Source organism: Periplaneta americana, chromosome 17, assembly GCF_040183065.1.
Source record: "Periplaneta americana isolate PAMFEO1 chromosome 17, P.americana_PAMFEO1_priV1, whole genome shotgun sequence".
NCBI classification, from domain to species: domain Eukaryota; kingdom Metazoa; phylum Arthropoda; class Insecta; order Blattodea; family Blattidae; genus Periplaneta; species Periplaneta americana.
Window position 1 is genome coordinate 97,738,206 of NC_091133.1, and position 21,414 is coordinate 97,759,619.

Here is a 21,414-nt window from a genome sequence, read left to right on the forward strand (position 1 = left end):
TATATCTATATCTCCTTGTTTTTAGAATCATATTTCGTTATTAACTTACTTTAATATTAGCTTCTTTCTAGCATTCTTTGAAGATGTTAATCTAATTACTGCGGTGTAACTTCATCACGGGTGTATTCATATTGAGTCAGAGCTTACATTTTAATTTCTGATGTAACACGTTTACTTGAACTTTCTGCTTTTATATGTCTCTTTTCAGAGGGTTGGATTCTGTTTAAGACTGATTTTGATATTACTCTTTACTCATCTGCTACATTTAATGCTAGTAAGTTCTATCATTATTGTCTCATAACTTAAAATTGTAACAAGAAAAGCGTCCTTTTTCTTGTTTTCCTAGGGCCAGTGATAATACCACGTATTATCTGAAATGAAAAGAATTTATTCTATTAACTTTCTGGTACCTTCATTCACAACCCAATAAATAAAATAAATAGATAAATAAATAAATAAATAAATGAATCTGTAATTGAATAAATAAATAAATAAGTAAATAAATAAATAAGTATATAATTAAATAAATAAATAAATAAAGGAAATCAGTAAATAAATAAATAAGTGAATAAATAAATAAGTAGATAAATAAGTAAACAAATAAGTAAGTAAATAAGTAAGTAAATAAATAAGTAAATAAGAAAGTAAATAAGTAAATAAATAAATGATTAAGTAAATAAATACATAAATAAGTAAATGGGTAAATAGATAAGAAAATAAGTAACTAAATAAGTGCGTGAGTAACTAAGTAAGTAAATAAGTAACTGAGTACCTAAGTAATTAAATAAATAAGTATACAAGTAGGAAAGTGAGTAAATAATTAAATATATCAGTAAATAAGTAAAGAGATAGGCAAATCAGTAAATAAGTAAATAATAAATACTTACTTACTTACATACTTACAAATGGCTTTTAAGGAACCCGAAGGTTCATTGCCGCCCTCACATAAGCCCGCCATCGGTCCCTATCCTGTGCAAGATTAATCCAGTCTCTATCGTCACACCCCACCTCCCTCAAATCCATTTTAATATTATCCTCCCATCTACGTCTCGGCCTCCCTAAAGGTCTTTTTCCCCTCCGGTCTCCCAACTAACACTCTACATACGTGCCCATACGTGCTACATGCCCTGCCCATCTCAAACGTCTGGATTTTAAGTTCCTAATTATGTTAGGTGAAGAATACAATGCGTGCAGTTCTGTGTTGTGTAACTTTCTCCATTCTCCTGTAGCTTCATCCCGCTTAGCCCCAAATATTTTCCTAAGCACCTTATTCTCAAACGCCCTTAACCTATGTTCCTCTCTCAGAGTGAGAGTCCAAGTTTCACAACCATACAGAAGAACCGGTAATATAATTGTTTTATAAATTCTAACTTTCAGATTTTTGGACAGCAGACTGGATGATAAGAGCTTCTCAACCGAATAATAACAGGCATTTCCCATATCTATTCTGCGTTTAATTTCCTCCCGAGTGTCATTTATATCTGTTACTGTTGCTCCAAGGTATTTGAATTTTTCCACCTCTTCGAAGGATAAATCTCCAATTTTTATAAATGAATGAATGAATGAATGAGGTAGAAACAAATAGTAAGAATAAAAACATTCGAGATTTATATAAGGGTATAAAGGAATTTAAGAACGGATATCAGCCAAGGGTAAACGTGATCAAGGATGAGAATGGTGACTTGCTTGCAGACTCTCCATCAATCCTAAACAGATGGAAAATAATAAATAAATAAGTAAATATGTAAATAATTAAGTAAATAAATATTTAATTAAATAAGTAAGTAAATAAGTGCATGAGTAACTGAGTAAGTAAATAAGTAAGTAACCGAATACCTAAGTAATTAAATAAGTAACTGAGTACCTACGTAACTAGGCCTAAATAAATAAGTAAAGAAGAAATTAAATAAATACTTAAGTAAATAAATCAGTAAATAATTAAATATATCCATAAATAAGTAAATAATTAGGTAAATCAGTAAAGAAATAAATAAGTAAAGAGTAAATAAATAAATACAAATATGTAAATAAATAAATAAAAGTATATATAAATAAATAAGTAAATAAATATATAAATATAAAAATATGTAGATGGATAGATGCAAGCGATGGAGGAGTGATTGGGTGGATTGATATATTGATAAATAAATATAAATGGAATATCATTTTAACATGGAATGTTTTTCTGCCACAACTAGAGAAAAACTGTAACAAAAATTACATCATCGCCCTTTATAGGCGTTGCTTCGATGTCACCTGCAATGTATTCATTAGTTAAGGAAGTTCGTTTATTTATTCATGGTCCAGTTTATGCTTCTACTACAGCATTGAGCAAATGGAATGCGCAACTTAGATTTATTGCGTTAGCGCATCCATTCTCATTTGTTCTTATATTTTAGGAGTTAGTAAATGTCCCTCAGAATCACAAGATTCTTTTCTAAGGAAAGTAAGTTTCTACAAAAACCCTGGTCCTCCTGATAGGGGGTTTTGCAATGGGCTGGCAACCCCTTCATGTGAAATCGTTTATACTCTTAATCTTTGCAGTAGTAAACCGAATTTTACTCGTTTGTGTAGGACTAGTATATAGAAAAAAAGGCAGTAGATATCCCTCAGAATCACAAGATTCTTTTCTACGAGAAGGAGCTTTCTACGAAAACCCTGGCTCCCCTGATAGTGCGTTTTACAATAGGCTCATGTTGAATATAACAAAAACGTTTTCTCTCCCTTCATGTGAAATCGTTTATACTCATCTCTGCAGTAGTAAACCGGATTTTACTTGTTTAGTTTCTAATGATTTAATATTTAACTAATTTATTTTAAATGGAACGTATCTGTCTGGAATTAGTTTTAACTGTTAAATAATATAATCGGAAAGTTCTAAAACCTAAAACAACGGAAATGTGCCTTTGTTTCCTTTGATAGATTGTGTTATATGAGAATATACATTAGCGTTTCAGCTCATCAATAGCCGAAAGGCTACAGCGTTAAATTTCCACGTCGGAAATATGGGTTCAAGTTTCAGTGAGTTTAAATAGAATTTATGATGTACGGAAAGGTTGTTCTGACAGATTTCCGAGAGACATTACAGTTTTACCTGTCATAAATCCCCGACCTTTTCATTTATTATTCTGGTTCAATGTAAATCCACTCCTCATCGATACAGTGCAACACAAGCAACGTGTACGAAGGCGGTTTCTACAGTTTCGACGAGTTACTGCTATATACAAGGTGAAAGTGGAATAACTCTACAGATTTTCGAAGCAAATAGTTCATGTTGAATATAACGAAAAAAGTGTAATACAATATTGTTGGAAAATCCGTAGTTTTCTCAGAAAAACGTTTTTTTTTTCCAAATGTTTAACAACCTCTTATTCGGTAGTCTAATTATTGCAAGATCGTCATTTTTTAAAGTATTTATTTATTTATTTATTTACTTACTTAGTTACTTACTTGCTTATTTACTTATTTATTTACTTATTTATTTATTTATTCATTTATTTATTCATTTATTCATTCATTTATTTATTTATTTATTTATTTATTTATTTATTTACATGGGGAAAGTGAGACGTCTCAGTGTACCCTTCAATGGCATGTCTCACTGGTCCCTTTACGCATAGTTAATTTAAAAATGACGCCATCACTTCAAAATTAAAACAAGAAAGACGAAACTTTGCCAAACATAATCTCAAGTATCATAGTATTACGTAACAAAACATTCATATTTATATCTCATTTGTATATCCAATATAACCTTCATTAAACACAAGCCAAAATTTTACATCTAGAGTGAAAAATTACGAATTATTTCTTCATCACTCACCTTTGTAACTAGAATCAAATCGAGTATGAAAATACTGTTACTTTACTCATGCAACATACAACTCCACTGTTACCAACATCTCAACATCAAAATTTACCATCTAACAAAAAATATCTCACTGTTCTCCCTGTCTTACTGTACCCTCTTCTCCCCTACTGTACCACGGTCAAGCCAAAACGGGATGAGAAGGTAAATAATGTCCCCCATAACCTTGTTATATCAGGATTCTATGGTTTTGCTTTGTCTCCCCAAGGAAACGGTTCTCTCTCCGCCTATGGTCTAAGCTTGTCTCGTTAATTCTATGACAAGAGTAGCCTGATGTTATGACTCTGTGGTAGTGCTGTCCCTGAATCCCAGTTTGTGTTGTTGCAGGCGGGGTTCTGTCGCTGAAGCTCCTGAGGGTCAGTGTCCCGCAGTACAAAGTGCGTGGCGACATGGCGCTCCTAGAGTGCCAGTACGAGCTCGGGGGCGACACTCTGTACTCCGTCAAGTGGTACAAAGACAACGAGGAGTTCTACCGCTACGTACCGCGCTCCGATACCATCAAACAGAGCTACAAGCTGGACGGCGTTCGGGTCGAGGTCAGTAAAGTTATGAAACAACTATGAATTTTATTTATTAAAGAAATATATTATTATGATGTAGCCTTACCCCGGAACATGTAGACTGCAGTAGTAGATATATTCCAAGCAAAAAAAGTCTGGCTACGCATGTCCATTTTCACTCAGTTCACCACTATTGTTGCAACCATAAAAAACTACACACAATTGCAAAATGTTTTCAGTTGTTTGTTGATGGATTTATTGAGTGATATTAAACATACAGATATTACATTTTCATAATTTTCTCTTAGTTACAAGTCTATCGTGCTATGGAGTGAACAAGGCTCTGAAATCAGCTACAAGGGTCGGTCCGGTTTTTTTTGCCACTATTGTACATAGAGTTTTGATATAAAAATAAGTAGTGTATTCTTAGACAGTAACTCTAATGTCACGAGTTGGTATAACTATAAATGAAAGTCGATAGTGATCTAGTGTTTCTGGTCGCAGGTTCAATTTTGTTCTACAGAAACATATTTTTTATGGCCATTAAAATTCTTAATCTGGCTTTCTTTGGAAAGGAAGTAGTCTATGACTTAGATGCCGTGTTGAAGGTCTGCGACACGTTAAGGAACACTATGATTGAGAGAGGTCTTCTGGAAAACATTTCCAGCCATTTCTCCCTTATGTGCTCGTGGGCTTCTACTATCTTCCATCACAGTCTGTATTTACGTACAATACATTATGTGCTCTCGTTATCCAATATTAAATTTAGAGCAATTAATTTCAGAAATACCTTTCGGTTCACAGAGGAAAATAAAGTCATTTAAATGGTATACTCATACGTATAGGACGTACACGTACCGATAACTGAAATTAGGACGCAAACGTACAGATAACTAAACGTATAGGACGCACACGTACCGATAACTAAACGTATAAGACGTACACGTACCAATAACTAAACGTATAGGACGAACACTTACCGATAACTGAACGTATAAGACGCACACGTACGAACGATAACTAAACGTATAGGACGCACACTTACCGATTACTAAACGTATAGGACGCACACTTACCGATAACTAAACGTATAGGACGTACACGTACCGATAACTAAACGTATAAGACGCACACGTACGAACGATAACTAAACGTATAGGACGCACACTTACCGATAACTAAACGTATAGGACGCACACTTACCGATAACTAAACGTATAGGACGCACACTTACCGATAACTAAACGTATAGGACGTACACGTACCGATAACTAAACGTTTAGGACGTACACGTACCGATAACTAAACGTATAGGACGCACACGTACGATAACTAAATGTATAGGACGCACACTACGATAACTAAACGTATACGACGCACACGTACGATAACTAAACGTATAGGACGCACACGTACGATAACTAAACGTATAGGACGCACAAGTACCGATAACTAAACGTATAGCACGCACACGTACCGATAACTAAACGTATAGGACGCAAACGTACGATAACTAAACGTATACGACGCACACGTACCGATAACTAAACGTATAGGACGCACACGTACGATACCTAAATGTATAGGACGAACACGTACGATAACTAAACGTATAGCACGCACACGTACCGATAACTAAACGTATAGGACGCACACGTACGATAACTAAATGTATAGGACGCACACTACGATAACTAAACGTATACGACGCACACGTACGATAACTAAACGTATAGGACGCACACGTACGATAACTAAACGTATAGGACGCACACGTACCGATAACTAAACGTATAGCACGCACACGTACCGATAACTAAACGTATAGGACGCACACGTACGATAACTAAACGTATACGACGCACACGTACCGATAACTAAACGTATAGGACGCACACGTACGATACCTAAATGTATAGGACGAACACGTACGATAACTAAACATATAGAACGCACACGTACGATAACTAAACGTATAGGACACACACGTACGATAACTAAACGTATAGGACGCACACGTACGATAACTAAACGTATACGACGCACACGTACGATAACTAAACGTATAGGACGCACACGTACGATAACTAAACGTATAGGACGCACACGTACAATAACTAAACGTATAGGACGCACACGTAGGATAACTAAACGTATAGGACGCACACGTGCGATAACTAAACGTATAGGACGCACACTTACGATAACTAAACGTATAGGACGCACACGTACGGTAACTAAACGTGTAGGACGCACACGTACGATAACTAAACGTATAGGACGCACACGTACGATAACTAAACGTATAGGACGCACACGTACGATAACTAAACGTATACGACGCACACGTACGATAACTAAACGTATAGGACGCACACGTACGATAACTAAACGTATAGGACGCACACGTACGATAACTAAGCGTATAGGACGCACACGTACGATAACTAAACGTATAGGACGCACACGTGTGATAACTAAACGTATAGGATGCACACGTACGATACCTAAACGTATAGAACGCACACGTACCGATAACTAAACGTATAGTACGCACACGTACGATAACTAAACGTATAGGACGCACACGTACCGATAACTAAACGTATATGACGTACACGTACCGATAACTAAACGTATAGGACGCACACGTACGATAACCAAACGTATAGGACGCACACGTACGATAACTAAACGTATAGGACGCACACGTACGATAACTAAACGTATTGGACGCACACGTACGATATCTAAACGTATAGGACGCACACGTACGATAACTAAACGTATAGGACGCACACTTACGGTAACTAAACCAGACCTTGGGTCTGTAGCGCGTTAGTGAGACAAGTTTTAATACTGTCAACTTCTTCTTCATCGACTTTTTCCCTCTCTACAGATTTTTCTCTTCAGTCTCTATATATTCTTGTCATTCCAGTCTCCCTCTTTTAAATTTTTTTCTTCCATTCTTGCTCTGACATGAGTTTTCCAATTCATTCTTGCTCTTCCAAGTTTGTTTCTACCGAATGAGATGTATAGGCCTACTGTAAAAGTGTAACATATTTTTAGCCATATTTCGTTTCCCATTCTTTGTACATGTCTTACCATTTAAGCGTTTGATTCTCAATCCGTGTAATAGTACACGTAGGGACATTCATTTCTTCCCAGACAGATTCATTCCTCACTTTATCCCGCCTTGTCCCCTGTATGCTTGTTCTAATTTAGTCGATTTCTATTGTCCTAATTTTATTTTTTAGTGTTTTGAATTAAACGCCATGTTTCACTTCCATATTATAGAATACTTTGTACAATACAAAGCTTTGATGAATTTTATTTTTGTTTCCTTTTGTATATATGCATATTCGCGCTGCCACCATATTAAATAACCTACAAAAATAACTCTAGTAAAATTGAGTTATTTCCAGTTTTTATTTAATAAGTGACAAATGTAACGAGTGTACACTAGTCTCGTTGATCCGCGAGCGTTTGTCATCAGCAAAGCGCTATATCGCACGTATGCTTGTTATTGTTCTTATAACTTCTTTCACTCAAATACTTTAATAATTTTAATATAAATAATCAAATGGTAGGTACTCACCACTATATCAGAATATTTGAAAGATTGAAGGAAATTTTTAAATCTTATGTTGTCACGTTTTTCATCTCTTGAAAGGGGACTGGGCGGATGTCTCGTATAGTTTTTCTCTATATGAATATCGCGTATTCGCACTTTTTTCATTAATTTAAAATGATAGGAAACGTATTGGGGGATAATTACGACGAAATTTCCTCTTTCAAATTTTGTAAGATGTTTTTTTTGTCGGAAATGAATATTCATTGTTCTAAATTATATCGAATTCTGACTATAATATGGGGTAAACATTGGTAATTTCGTGATAATTTCATGAAAACTAATTTAAAATACAAATGTGTAAATATATCCTTATTCCGATTTTTTCATCTAAAAGACAATAACTTGCTGTACAAATCTGGAGACATAAAAGATTGGATACGTTCTTGAATATGTGCCAAAAACCACTTGTACAACTTAAACTGAAAGGTTGGTTATTTCGTGATAACCTCGGTAATTTCGTGAGAGGTAGAAGAATTGTGGAAAAATTCATTAAAGTCAAATGAAATTCTCATTTTTTGTTACAAGACTTCAAACATAGTAATTCCGTCTAATTTTCATAGCAAGAAAACATAGAAATACATATCAACACATAATAAGAATGAAATCAAAGTAAAAATTGAAATTGAAAAGGGATCTTCTTTGCCCTGAAAGGGTGAACACTTTTATTACGGACTTTACTACAGCCTATATTACTAGGGTAACTCCAATAGTAAGGCATGATGTTTGTGTAAAAATTATATTTTTATCCTTCAGCTTTGCTATTTTCACAGAATGTAGATGCATCCTTAAGGAACAAAATGTCACGTAACCTAGGAACGAGGGCCTGTAGACCAGCACGGTAAAAGTGTGGACCAACACGCCTGAGCCACTCTTTAGCAGCGTGCACAAGGGAGACATATTCTAACCTCGTTCCGCGAAGGGATCCTTCAGTTTACCAAAGAGATGGCAAACGCACGGTGCCAGTTCAGGACTGTAAGGCGGTTATTTCAGTGTTGTCTATCCGAATTTTCTGATCTGGTCTGTGGTCTTGTGACTGACATATGGCTGTGCGTTGTCGTGCAATAGCAGAACATCCTGCTTCTCCCGATGTCGTCGAACACGACTCAGTCGAACTTGAAGTTTCTTGAGAGTTGCAACATATCCGTCAGAATTAATGGTGGTTCCGTGTGGCATGATGTCCACAAGCAAGAGTCCTTCTGAATCGAAAAACACAGTAGCCATAACGTTTCCTGCCGAAGGTGTACTTTTGAATTTCTAATTCTTTGGTGAATTTGCATGATGCCACTCCATTGTCTGCTTCTGTCTCCGGTCCAAAATGGTGGAGCCATGTTCCATCTTCTGTCACAATTCTTGCAAGTAAGTCATCTCGCACTTATCATTGACACATAGCATGATAACAATTCAAACAGAAGCTACACTGAACGCATTGCGTCTCCGTCTTCTTTTTTGTTATCACATCTTGTCTTCAGATTTCTAAAATTCCTGTTGTAATACATTTCATACTATTTTAAAAATTGTAACGCTTAATGCTCAACAAAATTTCGCCTCAAACAGCTAAGATTTCTATCAGTAAAGCTAAGCCTATATGGCGACTACAGATGTATCTAAAATTCCAAAAAACATTTCGTAAAATTTCATGAAGAAACAATAAATCTTTGTACCAAATATCATATGCTTACCTTTAGTAATAAGCCTGTAATGTAATTACAAACATCCACAAAATTTGTACGCCTGAGAAGTCGACGCAAACTTGCTCTCTCCAATCATAAAAGCTCACTGAAGCAACTACAATAGTCACACAAAGCTTAGCTGTATGTTTCTGGAAACTGGACAACATATGCAATCTCTTGGCGGAAATTTGGATCTCGTAACACCATTGGTTAGTTCACAAAAGAGCAAAGAAAAAGTATCACGAAATAACCACTGCCACGAAATTACCAATGTTTACCCTACAATGTAACTCACACACAGAACAGAAAAAGGGGTAAAAACTACCACCACACTCGCAACTCAACTGCGTACGAAACCGAATATCAGATGCAATGAATATCGTCGACCAACCTTGACTGCGCTAAGGAACACAGTTCGGTCAGTTTCGGGTGTTTGTGATTAACCTAACCGGCGGAGACTCTGATCTTCTCATATGAAACCGTTTTGTGATTCAGGGAATATATTTTCAATTATAATATTTAAGCAGAGTTTTGAATATTCATACACAATTTTTAATAGGCATCCAATTTGCTGACACCATAACAATTAAAACAATCATACATAGTTGGAAAATATTTGTAATTTCCTGCGTGTATGAAATAGTTTAAATGAAATATTTTAAAGAAAAGTCACGTATTTTTTTTAAATATTGTCTACTCATAGTGTTCCCGATGTCCCGGTATATATCCATGATGTAGTCATTACTAAGCGAGTGGAATTAATCCTCAAGATATAGCTAAAGGATATAGGCCACGTCTGTTAACATTAGGTATTGCTCTTTTGTGTTGCCAAGAAGTGAATGCAGCCGTGTATTAAAAACAGAAAATAAAGGTCATCCATATTATTACATAAACAAATTTAATTGAATTCTTAAAAATATTTCTTAGGGCCGACATTAATGTCACAACAGAGCATTATAAATTTATTCTTGTTACATTCGTACAGAAGTTTTATTTGGAGAGCAATATTGTCAGATATTGATCGTTGCGTGAAAGAATTGCTGATCGATTAGCTACAATTCTAGTATCTTCCTCGACTAAACCTTTTCAGAATTCTTAACATGTAAATTCAATATTTCCTTGTACACGTATTAACATATTTTAAAAAACGGACGTAATTTAAACATTTAAAGTACTTAGTGCGAAAGTCAGACATTTGAAATTACTCCTAATTTTTACGAAATCAGTAAAATCGTATTTCTTCGGGTAAGGCTCGGCAAACAAATACATATCGTCATGAACGTGGAAATAACTGCCGGAAGCTCCCATTCGAAATTGAACACGGAGTACAAAATTATCTAAGCCATTATTCTTTTTGTTTGCGCTGTTAAAAAAAAAGAATTGTTATATATTGTAAGTGAATCCACGTAAAGCCTTTGTTATATGACAGGTTCTTGAATAATCTTCAATTCTATTGCCGATAATTCCACACAAAGCATCAATGTCTCTTAGGTTGAATTCATCTCTTAGTTATTATTCCATAAATTGTTGAAAATATTTAGAACCTCCTAAGGTTTTGTGTTGTTTTCATGAACGTCATTTCCGACCTCACTTATATACTTACATAATCAGTCGTTCTTTTCAGTTATTTTATTTCTGTTCCTAACGATTTCTGTCTTCTTTTCATATCAAGTGTGGTTTGTGTTGTTTCTTACAAAGAGATGTTACGATAGGTCTGTTTCCTTTTTCTCTGTAAGTTGTGAGATGTCGATAATCTATATTTTTTTCTTCTTTCACTCCAGCTGTTGCATCGTTTTCCAGATAGTTTCATAATTGATGAATATTTACTCGTAAACTTCTTGGTTCTTTTAATATCTATTTATATAGTAATATATTGCGGTATTGTCAGTAGTTAAATATCACTTAACGCTTCATTATAGTTACCTTCATGAGTTAATTTCATTCTTCCTTTATTTATTTAGATGCTTGCTAGTTTCAATATACTTAGACATGTGGTCGACGGGTTTAGGGCATTTAGTAATCGGGAGTTTCGTCACCGTTATAGTTTGTCATCTATTTTTCGTCATTAGCTTTTTGATCATTAAATACATTTTGTCATCATGTTTTTCACTGAAGATATGACGTCATCACATATATTTTGTCACCATTTTTTCGTACTGAGGGAATTTCGTCGCCAAAATAATAATTGTATGTCGTCGTAAAATAGATGACGTAGCTTCCGCTGAAGTTCCAGCTTCAGCTTTTATTGCTTCCACACATTCCGCAGCTCCAATTCTACCCCAATTTGCTGAATGGTTCGAATCCTCTGTAGGTTCTTTTATAATGGTATTCTTATCTGAGGAAATAGTCATCAGTGAATTACAAATTTCCATACAATCCCGGTCTTTGTAATGTTGTTCTTTGTATACATGTGTCCATTATAGATTAATTTATTTCTTGCTCTATTACCTTTTACGAATCGAAATAATTCCGCCATACCTTAACTTGAAGATTTTGAAACCAATGAATCCTGTAACTTGAAGTTTTCGAAACCAAAAAATGAATGTATCCTTGGAAACGAAATAAACAATATGAACACAATGAAGTAGAAGGTTTTATATTGCGTACCATTTTATATGGGTATCATCAAGGGAAGCGACGCAATGGGAAAAAATTGTGGTGGCGAATAGTGACAAAGAAATTTAATTGATGACGAAATATGGTGATGACAAAAGTGAATCGGTGACAAAATGTTGCAGTGGCAAAATGTAATATGTGACGAAATCCTGGGTGACGAAAAATAGATGACGAAAATTCCCGTGTTCGACATCAGATACCAAGATGTCTTATACCAATCTCGATATTATTTTAACAAAGTAAAGGCTCATTCACAATGAAAATTAAACATAACGTAAGCGTTAACTTAACGTTACAGTAAAATCAAGAAGTCATACCATCATTCACGATGGGAACATAAACATAACAGAAAAAAATATACTTGGTAACCATGGAAACATAACAACGACGCCATTTCCTTATATTCTGTCGTATACTTGAGCGCTCCACGATTGTGTTCTGTTTGCAGATCACGTAAGCATAAGCATGAAAGTTTGGAGTTTGCAAACTTTCATGTTAACGTCTTACGGTTATGTTTATGTCAATGCTTATGTGAATCATTGTGAATGATCCCATTTGGTAGCCTGGACGCAAACTTCTGTGTTTATGTTACGGTTATGTTTAATTTTCATTGTGAATGGGCCTTAATATGTGTTTAATTAAAATACTAATTTAACCCTCGACACTTACCTGGGGTCTTTTCTGACCTCACACCATATTTTATTGTTAATATCTACAGCCATATACTCCGAAACGTTGCAGTAACCTAGCTATGCTATCCTTGTTTATTTTAATTTCCTTTAAAATTAAAATTACTATTTCATAATTATACCTACATTGATTACTTTTCAATGTTTATTTCTTGGGTTCGTGGATGGACGTAGCTATAGAACAGGTCTTTACGTTCTAGTTAGAATTATTTTGAAGTGATACAGTTTTATTATGAACAAAGTGAACATGTCTTTTTAAAAGTGAGCAAATGAAACGAATACAGCATAAACTGCTATGTAGGTTATGGTTAAATGTTATATGTTAAAAAGTAATTATTTGCATTTGTAAAATTATCTTCTTGTTCTTTCTACAGCTGCAGGTGATGAGAGTAAATTAATTAATTGTCTAAACATAATAATTAACACCTGATGTAATAACAATTTCCTTTTTGTGTTATATTTAAAGGAAAGTGAATGTGTTCTCTGATAATTGAAAAAATAGAAACACAGATTCAGAACAAGTCTACCATTAAACAAATTATATAAATTAATTAATTCGTTTTTTAAACATTTTGAGTAGTTCTAGGCAAAGTAAAAATTCTCTATTTACTTATGCTGTTTTATAAAATGCAGTAAGCTATAAAATATTCCAATTATTAACAACGAAATAATGTTTTTGGGGCCAAAAAAAAAAAAGACCCAAGATAAGTAGCATGAAATTCTAGAGCAGCTAAGTTGCGAGGGTTAAACAATTATTATTCATTTTATGTAGTGTTAGTTTACAAATGAACCCGAGGTTCGCCTGTTATAATTCGTCAGTTAACGAATAATTACTGGTATTTAAAATAATTCTTTCGTAAGAGAAGTAAATGTAAAGCAGATAACTTGAGGAGAACTCGGCTTAGAATGTTATATTTAAAATTTGCCGTCCAGCTATTTCTCGATCCTGAAATTTTGTACACTGCGACTAGATACCTCTGCAGGTAAAAGATTCGATTGAGGTTGTCTCGTGAGGCAACAAGCACTCCCAGCTGACAAGGAAGAAAAAGTGGAAAATGCGAAGACAATAAAAGTCAGTCGAGAGACTGGAATGTGTATCGCAATGAAAAGAGGTGTTCAAAATAATAATAATAATAATAATAATAATAATAATAATAATAATAATACGTTAGTCTAAAACGTTGGCAACATGAGAATAAGAGAGATGCATGTTGCATATGAAGCCTTTTCTTTTTCTCTTCCAATTTTAATAAATCAAATTTCTGGTCTACAAGAAAGGAATTCATTCTTTTGAAACCGAAATTGACAAATTAAAATTCATTTCATAAAATATACGACTGAAAATATTCAACGTGATTATTATTCACAAATAGATATTGAAGTAGCTGTACAACTTATAATAATAATAATAATAATAATAATAATAATAATAATAATAATAATAATAATAATACGTTAGTCTAAACGTTTGCAACATGATAATAAGAGAGATGCATGTTGCATGTGAAGCCTTTTCTTTTTCTCTTCCAATTTTAATAAATCAAATTTCTGGTCTACAAGAAAGGAATTCATTCTTTTGAAACCGAAATTGACAAATAAAAATTCATTTCATAAAATATACGATTGAAAATATTCAACATGATTATTATTCACAAATAGATATTGAAGTAGCTGTACAACTTATAATAATAATAATAATAATAATAATAATAATGTATTTATTTATTTATTCACACTGCAAATGGGTATATATCAGGTGGCAGTGGTAACTAATTATACTCAATAATGATAAATAATAATAATAATAATAATAATAATAATAAGAAGAAGAAGAAGAAGAAGAAGGAGCATCTTAAATTAAATGAAGCACGATCACTTAAAATAATATTTAAAGTAAATCTAATTTCTATCTTAACCCCTAAGTTCGAACTAAGAGCCACGAGTGTGATAGGTTCATACCTGCACAAGTACCTTTCGACACTACACTTATTTCTCTGTCAACTCACTCATTGCACTGAATCTATCCTCATTTCACTAACACTTGAAAACCATTTTACTGTTCAAATACTTTGCACAGCCACTATGAACTATAGAACTTCACTGACAAACACACTTCACTTACACAATAGACTTCACTGACACTACACACTTCACACTTCACTGACACAACACACTTCCTGACTGATACAACACTTCAAATAACACAATATGAATTACACCCTTAATAATAATAATAATAATAATAATAATAATAATAATAATAATAATAATTTATTTTAACTGGCAGAGTTAAGGCCATAAAGCCTTCAAGAAATACAAACCGTGTAGCAGAATTAAACTAAAATACATAGAATGTTAATATATTTCGAATAATGCTAGATAACAGAAATAAATTAGTGTAACACAATTTTGAAAATACAGCGCTATCAGGATGCATGTCTAAAGAAAGAAGTTACCATATAGTCACTGACCATTAAGTTAGTATAATTAGAGTGAATTGCTAAGAAAGTTATCCTTTAAGCTATTTTTTAAAATGTTTATTGTCTTGCAGCCCCTAATACTTTGTGACAAGAAATTCCATTGTAGTGAGGTGGATACTATAAAAGATTATGAATGACAAGGTGTTCTATGAAGAGGTATACTTAACGTGCCACAGACAAGTGATCTGGTATTTACGTCGTGGTTAGAGTATAGATAAGAGAAACAAGACGAAAGGTAATATGGTGTTGAGTTTATAGTTTGTGCTTAAAAATATATGCTGGAATACGAAAATATAGCGTTACTGCAAATACAAATTGACAAAATATGTTGTACCAAAATATTCGCTCTAATTTTAATATTGTTTACTTCGGCAATTATGCATTTTTTTTATCGCAATAGACTTTCAAAAGCCATGCTTCAATACTGTCCCCAAGGGAAGAGATCTTTAGGCCTCCAAAAATAAAAAGGTGGACCGAGAATTACTCACTGAGACCGTAACGGGCCTTGGGCCTTATACTTGTTTGGATGATGATGATGGTGATGGCTAAAATTGGAAGATATAATATGTGTTACAAAATGGCGCTATCGCAACGTGAGAGAGTTTTGTGTGTCCCGAATTTCTCAGCTCGTCATTCTGTTGTGACTACAGGATGGTGCAAGACGGTGCACCATCTTGGACTGGTCGAGCGAAAACTTTATGAGATCGCCTCCGTACTTGCCTGACCTAACCCCTGTTATATTTTTTCTATAGTGTTACGCAAGGGAAAATATTAATTACTTTCCTCCATTGGTCAATAACCTGCAGAAGCTACGGTGTAGCATCACAGGTGCGATGCAGGGGATAGATGCTGACAAGCTGCACAGGAATTGGAATATCACCTAGATGTGTGCTATGTGACCAGAATTCATATAATGAAACCTTGTGAGGTGTCAAGGAAAACTTGGACGGACACTCTGTTTATTGACACTTATTTTAAAGTATTGTGAAATTGGAGTAATGATTTAAGGACAAGGTGTAAGTTATATGGCAATAGGAGAAACATGTTAAAATTTGATATTGGGGAAAGGACTGGGAAGAATAATTGCATATTATAGGCCTAATGAATACAAATAACTATGGGTAAAATTAAAAAATGAAGGAAAATAAAGGAGTGAAATTAAAGCAGTGATAAAATTAAGGAAATTTGACTATTTCTACGTTAAATGGTGTTTTTGGAACAAAAGCATTAAAAGGTGAAGAAAAAAGAAAAGAAAAAGCAACTATAAAATATCGTCATATCTTATGGATTAGAAGTCTGGAGTATGAAATCATAATTTAAAGTAAATTTTGTGGCAACATAGATGGATTTTATAGACGATCTTCAAGGATATCTCGAAGTCATAACAAATAGAAATAAAGTGAAGTCTTAAATTAAGTTATTAAATTTATTCAGCATTAATTAATTAATTTTGTTCTGCAAAAGGGTATGTGAGTATGAAATCATAATTTAAAGTAAATTTTGTGGCAACATAGATGGATTTTATAGACGATCTTCAAGGATATCTCGAAGTCATAACAAATAGAAATAAAGTGAAGTCTTAAATTAAGTTATTAAATTTATTCACTATTAATTAATTAATTTTGTTCTGCAAAAGGGAATGTGAGTATGAAATCATAATTTAAAGTAAATTTTGTGGCAACATAGATGGATTTTATAGACGATCTTCAAGGATATCTCGAAGTCATAACAAATAGAAATAAAGTGAAGTCTTAAATTACGTTATTAAATTTATTCAGCATTAGTTAATTAATTTTGTTCTGCAAAAGGGTATGTGAGTATGTAATCATAAATCAAGGTAAATTTTGTGGAACATAGATGGATTTTATAGACGATCTTCAAGGATATCTCGAAATCATAACAAATAGAATTAAAGTGAATTCTTAAATTAAGTTATTAAATTTATTCAGCATTAGTTAATTAATTTTGTTCTGCAAAAGGGTATGTGAGTATGTAATCATAAACAAAGTAAATTTTGTGGCAACATAGATGGATTTTATAGACGATTTTCAAGGATATCTCGAAGTCATAACAAATAGAAATAAAGTGAAATCTTAAATTAAGTTATTAAATGTATTCACCATTAATTAATTAATTTTGTTCTGCAAAAGGGTATGTGAGTATGAAATCATGATTCAAAGTGAATTTTGTGGCAACATAGATGGATTTTATAGACGATCTTCAAGGATATCTCGAAGTCATAGAAATAAAGTGAAATCTTAAATTAAATTATTATATTTATTCATCATTAATTAATTAATTTTGTTCTGCAAAAGGGCATGTGAGTATGAAATCATGATTCAAAGTGAATTTTGTGGCAACATAGATGGATTTTATAGACGATCTTCAAGGATATCTCGAAGTCATAACAAATAGAAATAAAGTAAAATCTTAAATTAAGTTATTAAATTTATTCAGCATTAATTAATTAATTTTTTTCTGCAAAAGAGTATGTGAGTATGAAATAATTCAAAGTAAATTTTGTGGCAACATAGATGGATTTTATAGACGATCTTCAAGAATATCTCGAAGGCATAACAAATAGAAATAAAATGATTGGAATTAAAAGGAAAGTCTTAAATTAAATTATTATATTTATTCAGCATTAATTACTTAATTTTGTTCTGCCAAAGGGTATTTCACTGTAAACCCAGCATTCTCCAATCTTACCAATTTTCCACCCTTTCTTTTAGTCTCCGCATATGATCCATGTATCTTAATGCTATCATCTGATATCTTTTCCTACCCTGAACATTTCTTCCGTTCACCATTCCTTTCAGTGCATCCTTCAATAAGCAGTTTTGTCTTAGACAGTGGCTCAGTCAATTTCTTTTTCTCTTCCTGATTGGTTTCAGCATCATTTGTTCTTCACCCACTCTTTATTAGCACAGTAAACTGTTAAAATGGTAAGAGCGCAGGGATGGAAGGTTGAAGTTTGGGACTAATAATAAAACAATTCATATAGGCCTACTATTTGGGCGTAGGAAATGGAAGACAACCCGACACCTGTATATAGGGACTTTATACAGCAGTGAGGAAGAAGGATTTTCAAGAAAATTTTTTGCAGACACGCAAGAATGGAGGAGAAGAATAAATGGAAATCATTCACAATCAAAAGCCTCGGGAAAATGTGTAAAAATTACACTGGCAATAAATCTGTGTTGTTTGGGTAAAGGGAGATAAGTCATAAAAATGAGTTTGGAGAAAATTGAAAATTCAACTTCGAACCCTTATTACAAATAATTTTCTACACAAATAAAACATATCAACTGCTAGTATTCTTTGATTTTTGCACACCCAATTGTAAAATTTAACTTGTGTGTTCATCTGGGAAACAAAATTTTATCTCCACAAAAAAAAAAAAATGACTTATTCCCCTTTACCCGAACACCACAGAAATATGTAGTTTAGAGTATAAAGAAACTCAAAGCATATGTTCAGTTATCTGAAATATATTTTACTCCTTTACTTAAGCGTGGCAGTGGGATATACAACTAGCGATTGCTATCTCTTTAACAAGAATAAATTTCTATTACCTGTTTCTGCCTTAGGGCATAGAAGCTTATATCTAACCGCAAAGAAAATGTAGCATTACATTAAGATATATACGAATGTTTTAAACGTCGTTATGATTCCAAATATTTTCGAAAACGAAATAAAATATGGAAAGCCTACGTACACAGGAATATAATATCCACGCCAAGTCGCCCTCGGTAGCGCAGTTGGTATAGTGCTGACCTTCTATGCTCAAGGTTGCGGACTCGATCCCGGCCGATGTCGATGGCATTTAAGTGTGTTTAAATGCGACAGGCTCATGTCAGTAGATTTACTGGCATGTAAAAGAACTCCTGCGGGACAAAAATTCCGACACACCGGCGACGCTGATATAACCTTTGCAGTTGCGAGCGTCGTTAAATAAACCATAATTTTTCCACGCCAAGGGCTGATAAATTGAGAGGATATAGACAATCCAGCTAATTTTGAAAGTATTACTTCCAACACTGTTTGTCTTTAATTGAACATGCATGTTTTCTTTCTAGCGAAATGAAAAGTTGACATAAAATTATAGATCATAGCTTTGGTTTCACTTTACTAAATCTAATATCTTCAGAGATAATTCATGGAGAACGTGGGACTGGAAAATCGTCTGCCAATGTGGTTCCAGCATGATGGCTGCGCCGCACACTTCACACATGTAAGCAGAGAAGTATTTAATTAAAAGTTTTCAAATCGGTAAATAGGACGGTATATTCCTGACAAGTGGCCGATTCGGTCCCCCGACTTAACACTATTAGACTCTTTTCTCTGGGGAGCAGTGAAAGATAGAATGTATCAGGAAGCCCCAGCAGCAATAGATAATATGCAACAGCGTATTACTGAGGCGTGTGCGACAGTATCTGAGTAAACACTGCGTTCTGTACAACGCATTCTTGTTCACCGTCTTCACAATACGTTGATGCAAACGGCGGTCATTTTGAGCATCTGCTTAAATGGCAAAGTTCCATAATAGGCCAAGTTAAGATGTTTATTTTCATAACTATTTTTAGTGTATTTTATGTTCTCGATGTAATTTACAAGAACTAACTTTTTTTGACCTTGAAGTCGTTAGCATCTATTGGTTCAGAAAAGTGGAACCAATTATTCTATAATAAATAAATACCGCTACTTTTCATTTCGCTAGAAAAAACATACATATTCCACATCAAAACAACACTTGATGTTAAAAGTAATATTTTTTTCTTGAAAATGCTAGATTGTTTATATAGTCTACTCTAATTAGGTCAATGTGAGACCTTCTCGTGGGTACAATCACGTGCAAGTAGTTTTTCCATACTTTGTTTCGTTTCGAAAATATTTGAAGTTCTAACGTTAGAAGAAACACTCTGTACATCTTTTTAGGAAATCGTTTAAACATTTCTTTCAGAACGAAAAGTTACATTTTTTCGGATCAAATTTTCAAAAAACGAAACTAAAATTCTTTCAATCACTTATTACTGTAACATATTAGGATTTAAATCAATGGCTTTCCCAAACACCCCACGAAATATTTAATATACAACCAATTTTATTTCGAAAAGAAAGCAAAAATGAGCAAAATTATATTAAACTTTCTGTTTTTAAATATCTAAAAAAAATAACCCCAGAAATTAATGATATTACTTACGCTCCATTCTGCAGTATAGAAGAGTAGGAGAGATCCAGCAAAGAGTCGGTGTATGGGTGATGATTATGTAGTAATTATAAAACGCGTACTGAAATTGTCATTGTAATAAATGGTAGTGATGACACCATATATCAGGGTCGTACGCTAGGGAGGGTTACCGGGTTTGACCGCCTCCTTGAACTTAAAAAATTACATATTTAGATTTGAGCATTTTATCCATAATCGTCTTCGCTCCTCTAACTATTCACTGTCAGAGTAACAAACTCTACATCGAAATTGGACACAGTCTTCCTACCCCTCCTCCTCCCCTGTGCTTAGTGCTGCGGCACGTTCGAATTATGACAAGGTAGATTTATTATATAGACACCTACAGCCTAGTACTTACCTTGCAATAAGTAAGTCGACACTATAATGTGAAATTTAACTTGTTTGTTTTAAAATTGAATGGCTGTGAAAAAATTACGTTTCAGAGATTTTATACTGGTATTCTTGAATATATTCTTTCAGAAAATAGGATAATGTCAATAAATATAACATAATATAATGATGATGATTGATAATATAATAATATTATTATTATTTATTTATTATTTATTTATTTATTTATTTATTTATTTATTTACCAGATCTTCCTCAAATTAGAGGCTGCCATTAGACAAAGCATACAAAACAAAAAAAAAGGACAAATAGATGATGAAAGATAACAGAGTAATAAAAATGGCAAACAAGTAAACAAACAAACAAACAAACAAAC

The 21,414-nt window shown here is 33.6% G+C and overlaps 1 protein-coding gene across 1 annotated transcript in view; it reads left to right on the forward strand.

The window, feature by feature from the left end:
• LOC138693295 (cell adhesion molecule 2-like) overlaps positions 1 to 21,414 on the forward strand; it is a 677,576-nt gene that overhangs the window by 455,358 nt on the left and 200,804 nt on the right. Inside the window, exon 2 of the mRNA XM_069817159.1 lies at positions 4,196 to 4,404. Coding sequence (XP_069673260.1) covers positions 4,196 to 4,404 — 209 coding nt within the window. The remainder of the gene's footprint in view (positions 1 to 4,195; positions 4,405 to 21,414) is intronic.